The sequence below is a fragment of the Orycteropus afer genome, unplaced genomic scaffold, assembly GCF_000298275.1.
Source record: "Orycteropus afer afer isolate SDZICR_OR568_19922 unplaced genomic scaffold, OryAfe1.0 scaffold00484, whole genome shotgun sequence".
Taxonomy (NCBI): domain Eukaryota; kingdom Metazoa; phylum Chordata; class Mammalia; order Tubulidentata; family Orycteropodidae; genus Orycteropus; species Orycteropus afer.
This window is the reverse complement of record NW_006922071.1, coordinates 991,221-1,000,027: the sequence shown is the minus strand read 5'-3', so window position 1 is coordinate 1,000,027 and position 8,807 is coordinate 991,221. Positions and strand designations below refer to the sequence as shown.

General features: G+C 39.0%; 1 protein-coding gene across 1 annotated transcript in view; it reads left to right on the top strand.

Moving 5' to 3' along the window:
* CDH12 (cadherin 12) overlaps positions 1-8,807 on the top strand; it is a 224,983-nt gene that overhangs the window by 41,024 nt on the left and 175,152 nt on the right. Inside the window, exon 2 of the mRNA XM_007954957.2 lies at positions 5,710-5,877. Coding sequence (XP_007953148.1) covers positions 5,736-5,877 — 142 coding nt within the window. The 5' untranslated portion in view covers positions 5,710-5,735. The remainder of the gene's footprint in view (positions 1-5,709; positions 5,878-8,807) is intronic.

Here is an 8,807-nt window from a genome sequence, read left to right as displayed (position 1 = left end):
GGTAGTTGGAAAATTTGGCCTTGGTGACAAGAAATAATGCTGGAACTCGCATGGTAGAATTTTGCAAGACCAGCGATTTGTTCATTGCAAACACCTTTTCTCAACAACACAAACAACAGCTCTACACATGGACTTCACCAGATGGAACACACAGGATTCAGATTGACTACATTTGTGGCAAGAGGTGGTGAAAAAGCTCATTATCTTCAGCCAAAACCATGCCAGGAGCTCATTGTGGAATAGACCACCAACTGCTCAGATGCAAATTCAACTGGAAGTTGAAGGCATTTAAAATAAGTCCAAGAGAGCCAAAATATGATCTTAAATATATCCCTCTGGAATGTAGAGATCATCTAAAGAATAGATTTGATGCATTGAACACCAGCGACCAAAAACCAGAAGAATTGTGGGGGGATATCAAGAACATTATCCATGAAGAAAGCAAGAGATCACTAAAAAGATGAGAAAGGAAGAGAATACCAAAATGGATGACAGAAGAGAATCTGAACCCTGCCCTTGAGCATAAAGAAGCTAAAGCCAATGGAAGAAATGTCAAGATAAAAGAGCTGAACAGAAGGTTTCAAAGAGCAGCTCGAGCAGACGAAACCAATTACTATAATGAAATGTGCAAAGATCTGGAGTTTGAAAACCAAAAGGGAAGAACATGCTCTGCATTTCTCAAGCTGAAATAATTGAAGAAAAAATTTAAGCCTCGAGTTGCAATATGGAGAGATTCTATGGGCAAAATACTGAATGATGCAGGAAACAAAAAGAGAAGATGGCAGGAATACACAGAATCACTGTACCAAAAGGAAATGGTTGATCTTCATCCATTTCAGAAAGTGACATATGATCTAGAACCAATGGTACTGAAGGAGGAAGTCAAAGCTGCAATGAAATAAATGGCAAAGAACAAGGCTCTGGGAATTGACGGAATACCCATTGAGATATTTCAACAAATGGATGCCCCATTGGAGGCACTCACTTGGTTATGCCAAGAGATTTGGAAGACAGCTACCTGGCCAACTTACTGGAAGAGATTCATATTTGTACCCATTCCAAAGAATGGTGATCCCATAGATTGTGGAAATTATAGAGCAATATCATTATTATCACACTCAAGTAAGATCTTCCTGAAGATAATTCAAAAACGGTTGCAGCAGTATATTGACAGAAAACTTCCAGATGTGCGAGCTGGATTCAAAAGAGGACGTGGAACATGGAATATCTTAGCTGTTGTCAGATGGATATTGGCTCAAGGCAAAGAAAACCAGAAAGATGTCTACTTGTGTTTTATTCATTAGGCAAAGGCATTTGATTTTGTGGATCAGGACAAATTATGCATAACATTGAGAAGAATGGGAATTCCCGAGCACTTGATTGTACTCACAAGGAACCTGTACCATGACTAGGAGGCTGTCATTCGAACAGAACAAGGGGACACTGCATGGTTTAAAATCAGGAAGGTAGTGTGTCAGGGTTGTATCTTTTCCCCACACTTATTCAATCTATATGCTGAACAGATAATCCGAGAAGCTGGACTATATGAAGAAAAACATTGCATCAGGATTGGAGAAAGAATCATTAACAACCTGAGATACGTACACGATACAACTTCACTTGTTGAAAGTGAGGATGACTTGAAGCATCCTCACTGATGAAGGTTGAAGAATGAAGTCTGTAGTATGGATTATGTCTCAATATAAAGAAAACAAAAATCCTCACAACTGGACCAATAAGCAGCATCACAATAAATAGAGAGAAGATTGAGGTTGTCAAAGAATTTACGTTGCTTGGTTCTACAATCAAGGCCAATGGAAGCAGCAGTCAGGACATTAGACAAAGTGTAGCATTGGGAAAGTCTACCAGGAAGGAACTGTTTCAAGTGCTGAGGAGCAAGGATGTGTCCTTGAGGACTAAGGTGCACCTGACAGAAGCCATGATATTTCCCATTGCCTCATATGCATGTGAGAGCTGGACAATGAATAAGGAAGACCGAAAAGAGTTGATGCTTTTGAGTTGTGGTGCTGGCGAAGAATGCTGAAAGTACCATGGTCTGTTAAAAGAACTAACAGATCTATCCTGGAAGAAGCGCACGCAAAATGCTCCTTGGAAGCAAGAATGGCCAGGCTTTGTCTCACCTATTTTGGTCATGTTTTCAGAAGGGACCATGCCTTGGAGAAGGATGCCATGCTTGGTAGGGTGGAGGGTCGACAAAAGAGGGAGAAGCCTTCAACCTAATGGATTGACATGATGGCTGTGATGATGCACTCAAGTATAGCAGGGGATGTGGGGCTGGCGCGGGATTGGGCAGTATTTTGTTTTGCAGTGCATGGGGTCACTATGAGTTGGAAACAACTCGACAGCACCTAACAACAACAACAAACTCTTAAGGATATATAGTGCTGGTCCTAATCTCTCAGATTTGGATAGAAATAAATTCTTTGTTTTCCTTCTACTGATGGACAATGACAACAACAAAAATAATGTGAACACAGACTTCATTAAGAAAAAATTTAAACAAATAAGGCCTGGTTTGGTCTTTTCAAGTTTAGCTGCAACGTAATTGGAGGGGGGTTTAGGGCTAGACAGGAGTAGATACTTGTAAGGAAATAAACTGACTTACAAAAGAAAGAGCTATTGGAGGTGTTTGAACAATTTATCTCAGAAAGATCAGCATAAGGCTAGTCCCCACGAGGCAGAGGTTGACAATGTCCCAAATGTCCAAACTGCCATGCCACTCCATCATTTCAGACATTAACTCCTCCTCCCCTCCCAGTAATCTCCTGCATCTTAGGGTTCTGTATTTCACTGTAACGCCTCACAGAACTCACAGACACCCAAGGGTTCGTCTCACGTAGTAGTGCTGGAGGCTGGCAGGCTGGCGAGTTCCGGGTCCGTGAGTGGGTCTGGAGGATCCTCCCAATTCTCGGTGTTTGATGAACCTCGGTCAGAAGATCAGATGACAGCTGCTGGCCCAAATCCAGGGGTAAGATGAGGATGATCCAAGACACAAAGCCGGAGCAAGAGGAGGGCGAATCTGCCCAGGAGTTTCGTAGGTATATCCTCAAGGAAGCTAAGGGTGGTGATTTGAATTATACCCTCCAGCAAGGCAGGACTCAAGATACATTCCATTTGTGTTGCCCCAGTAGAAATAACCCAAGTAGATGGCTTTAACAATTAACAGCTCAAGGCAAATCCCATCACAGAGCCAACTGCCAGTCATTATAGGGAATGACTACTATCAGCTGCCCAGACAAATTGACACCTGACCTTAAGTACCATACCACCCCAAACAGGCATGGATAATAGCTGTACAGTACACCACAGAATGGAGGACAATGGCTAGAAGGGCCACACCAAGCAATTCACCGCAGGAGGAAAGAGAGTAATGTAAATGATTCTTCAGGACATGAATAGTGGGATGGAGAAAAAGCACCTGTCTTATAATATTTCACATTGAAAATGAATGAACTAAAAATAGGTTGATAGACCTTGGTCAAAAATAGTGGAAGGCAACATGCAGCTGAGTCAAACTCAAGCATTTATCTAGAAAATGAACATGACAAGGTAACAGGAGACCCCTAGGTTAAGATAAGTAGGGACAAGACACTGAGATGCCGACATGAAGAACGTAAGCTAAGAGACTGCAAAAGGAAGCATCAGGAACAGAGCTGACTAACTGACACAAGTGAGCCAAAAGAAAGTCAGGACCGATGCATGGATTGAGCAGCAGCGGCCAGAATGAAGCCGGCTTGTCCTGTGCCAATTTCCCACCAAGGGTAAGAAAAAATCTGTTTGTTGTTAAATCTGAATTAGCAGCCAAATGGCATTTGCTAAATAATGATAGTAACAAAACACCTGCCTTAGAGTCCACTGCAACTCCTGGTGACCTCCTGTGTGTCAAGTAGAACTATACTCCATAGTTTTCAATGGTTCATTTTTCTGAAGAAGATCAACGGCCCTTTCTTCTGAGGTGTCTTTGGGTGGACTTGAACCTTCAACTTCTCAGTTGGCATCTGAGGATGTTAACGTTTTGCACCACACAGGGACTCCATTTGTTAAATACATAGTAGAAATAACTAAGAAGATGGGGATGTATGTCAGGTTTGTTGTTTGTATGCTGTAATTTGTATTGCACACTCTTTTTTATGCATATATTCTACTTTATTTAAGAACAACACTCTCAAACCACATCAGTTTAAAGACAAATGTTCTACAATCTTTCCCTAAAACTACTGGCTATGGATTGGAATTTAGTATAAAATGAATTTATAATTTTACTTGAAAGAAATCTAGAATTTTTTTTTTTTTTTTTTTTAGTTATTCTACTATGAATAAATATGTGTTATAAATTAGCTTCACAACTTGGACACAAGGGCAGAAAATATGTCTAGGATTTTTAATTATACCTATACATTGTAAAGGAGCTCTGGTAGCATAGTGCCTAAGGCACTTGACTGCTAACCAGAAGGCTGGTGGTTCAAACCCACCAGCCACTCCTCAGAAGGAAGATTGGGTAATCTACTTCCATAGTGATACCACCTCGGAAACCCAAGGAGGGGTTGCTATGAATCGGGTCTGACTCGACAGCAAATAACAACAACAACAATACACTGTAAGATTAATGATTCTAAATTTACTCATTTGTATATTCATTCACTCATCTATTCAGTAAATCAGCCAATCGTACTTACTGAGTTCCTTCTAAACAGTAGACACTTTTCTATCTGTGCAGGTCTCTTGGTGATGCAATGGTTTGTGTTCCACAACTGACATAAAAGTTAGTGGTGATTGCAGGAGTAAGGCCTGGCCTTCCGTTACTGTAAAGAGTATAAAACCAAACTCGCTGCCATTGTGTTGGTTCTAACTCATAGTAACCCTATAAGACAGAGAAGAACTGCCCTATAGGATGTCCAAGGTTGCAAATATTTACGGAAATAGATTATGTCATCATTCTTCCACTATATTGCTTGTTGGTTTGAACTGCTGACCTTTTGTTCAGCAGCCCAGTGCCTTAACCACAATGCCACCAGAGTATAGCCAAGAAACTTCTATGGAACAGTTGAATTCTATGAAACACACAAGATTGCCATGAGTCAGACTCAACGGTACTGGGTTCCTCGGTTCTAGGGTAGCTTGGTGAGATGAGAGATGAGATCTCTTCAACAGCAAAGCTCAGTGGGATCTAAGTGAAAAATCTGCAGCTAGAATGATTAAGAGGTATCATGAAAAGCAAAATAAAATACTTGAAAGTTATTTAATGCTCTCTAAGAAATTTAGAGAAATGGTAATCTAGCCTAGAAAATGGAAAAAAAGAGGAAATAATTAGAAATCATACACTCAGGATAAGTGTTTCAATGTTTTATTTTAGTATATATATTTTTCCTTATAAAAATAAAATCTGCTGTATAACTGTTTCTAAGTTGATTTACTTAATGAATGTTGACCATTTTTTGAGTGGATACATTGTTCTTCAACCTTATTCCTCACTGCTACAAGCATTTTCATATATGATTGTTACTGCATATATTTAAGTATCCCTAAACATTGGACATTTTGTGCATTTTGCTTTTTAAAAAGCACATGAGTTTTGTTAGCAAGTCTTTGCTGGCAAATCTAGATAGAATCATTTTCTAGGTGATGATAATTTTATTTTCAGAAACACAATGTGATATTTATGTTTCATTATTATCTCTTTCATTCAAGGTGTTATTAGAACAGCTTTGCCGAACATGGATAGGGAAGTCAAGGAACAATACCAAGTGCTCATCCAAGCCAAGGATATGGGTGGACAACTGGGAGGATTAGCTGGAACCACAATCGTCAACATCACCCTCACTGATGTAAACGACAACCCACCTCGCTTCCCCAAAAGTAGGTTTTCCTTCTTATTAAGTCTAAATCAGTGCAGCTTTCATTGATTGATTTTCCTTTCTGCATCCTTGGATATTATAGGAATTGTAGTCATTTTCTAGACACTTTTGGTCAATAGGAAGCAGAAAGTGTTGGATACAGATAAATTCCTTCAACATTTAAAATTTCAATCAGAATGACGTCTGGTGTCGTTTATAGAAAGTAATAAAAATGAACCAATAAGTACACAAAGTTTCTTACATTATGAGTGTATATTAAAGTAAAATATTCACAATAGGTTGGGATGTTGTTTTAATTCCTTGATTAAAAAGTCATATTGTATATGTATATTTTAATTTAATTTAATACTACATGTTTATAACATATATGCCACCAAATCCTGTTTATTTTGTATAATTAGCTTAGTGATTATCTATCTTTTAATGTTCATATGTGCTGAACAATTTTTACAACTTTCATGTCAATATAAGATATTACCTTGGTGCTATTGACATTACTTCTGGTTATTTCATTTTAGTTTCGCAATAGGTGAAAATTGCTATAGTTTCTACGATAACAGCATGATTCACGCCTGTATCTTTCTGTAACTGTATTTTTCTTATTGAAAATGAGTACTTCTCACTTATGTACCATCCCGTTTTCTTTTGTGGTATTATATTTAACACCAATCAGTATCTAGTCCACTCCCAGTACATCTTGAAGGTTTCTTTTAGTGTTCCTAGGACTTAGAATAGTGCTTAATGTTTGTCTTACTGATTTTCTAGGAAAGTTGTTGATATCACTAGGTACTCATTTGCATGAATAGTTAAAAGCAAACACTATGATTTTATGGGTCTATCCAGTAAAGGGTATGCTACTGATAATATTCAATTAAATGGGTATTTTTATTTCTTTAGTTTTATATTTGTCCATATTTACTACTTTAGAAACCTCTCTATCATTTTCTCTTTAAAATAATCAGCCAAAATTTTCTGTATGGAAATATTTTTCTCAGTGATCAGAAAGTCTAATTGCTAAATCTTGAATGGCAATTAAAAACCATCATGCTTTAGGGAATGGAATGGATGTGACAAATGGCTGATATAAAATATGATATGATTAGTAACACAGAGGGTATTACAGTGTAATGGTCCCTTTACTATTAAGGGGACTGAAAAGACAATTAATAGACAATTAGTATGAATACATATTAAAAGTTGAAAGAGGTAATACACTTGATTCTGCAGCATATGGTATTGATGAAGGATATGTTAGAAATCAGTTTGGGTTTATTTTTATCATGAAAAAGGTGCCTGTGTGATGGAAATGGTTTGCACTGTGCTATCCAACTGAAAGTTTGGTGGGTTGAGCCCACCTGGTGGTCTGCAAAAGAAAGGACTGCCAACTGTTTGCGTAAGGATTATAGACAAGAATACCCTGTGGGTATCACTTCTACCTGTGGCAGCATGTAAGGGCACATGAGTGTGCTTAAGAATCAAGAGGGTATGACTAGGTCCCACACAAACAGGAAGACCATGTTCAGATTTCATCCATTATTGTTGTTGCTGTTAGATACTGTTGAGCCAGTTATGACTCATGGCAAGAGTCTGTACACAAAATGGAACACTGCCCAATCTTATGCCATCCTCACAATCCTTGCTTTTTTGAAGCCATTGTTGCAGCCGCTGTGTCAATCCATCTCATTCATGGTCTACCTCTTTTTCACTAACCCTCTACTTTATCAAGCACCATGCGCTTCTCTAGGATCTAGTCTCTCTTGATAATGTGTCCAAAGTATGTGAGATGAAATCTCACCACCCTTCTAAGCAGTGTTCTGGCTGTACTTCTTCTCAAACAGATTTGTTTATTTTTCTGGAAGTCCATAGTATATTCAGTCTTCTTCACCAAAAGCATAATTCAAACGCACCACTTTTTTTTTGGTCTTCCTTATTCATTGTCCAGCTTTCGCATGAATATCAGATGATTGAAAACACCATGGCTGAGGCACACCTTAATCTCCAAACATCTTTGTTTTTAAATACTTTAAAGAGATATTTTGCAGCAGATTTGCCCAATGCGATGTGTTATTTCACCTACTAGTGAAAAGAGGGGAGCTCTGGTAGCATAGTGCCAAAGGCACTTGACTGCTAACCAGAAGGCTGGTGGTTCAAACCCACCAGCCACTCCTTGGAAGAAAGATGGGGCAATCTACTTCCATAGAGATACTGCCTCGGAAACCCAAGGAGGGGTCGCTCTGAGTCAGGTCTGACTCAATGGCACATAACAACGACAACAACAAGTGAAAAGAGAAGCAGGTCCAGTGGTAGGCTTGTTTGGCATTTGTTTGGTCCTGCATCTAGAGGTCTAAGGTCTTCATTCTGGTGCACCCACAGGTGTAGTAAGTGTTGACTGGTGGCTCAGTGGTAGAACCCTAGACTTTGTGCTGAAGACCCAGGTTCAACTGTGGACCAGTCCACTTCAGCCTAGCCACTACCTGTCTGTCAGTGGGACTTTGTGTGTTGTTATGATGTTGATCAGGCTTCAACAGAGCTTCCAGACTAAGAGAGACTAGAAAGAAATGCCTGACAAACTACTCCTGAAAAATCAACTATTGAAAACCATATGTAACACTGTAGGTTAATCTTATTGTGTGTGAGGTATCCATGAGTTGGACCTACAGAACATTAGCTAACAACATTAAGAGGATGAGAGGAGGTAGGAGGACTTGTGGGAGAGAAGGGTGCTGAGACTTTATAGCCTCTATATAGCCATGCCAGGAACTTTTATGTTTGTTATGTTATTCTCTTCTCACAAAAATTCTCTGAGATCAATATATTTCACATTTTGTTGTGAAGAAAACTGAGGCTTATGGAGATTAAATAACATATTGCCCAACATCACACAATTAAGTGGAAGTTTTCTTGACTTGGAAGCTTAAATTCTCTCTAGTT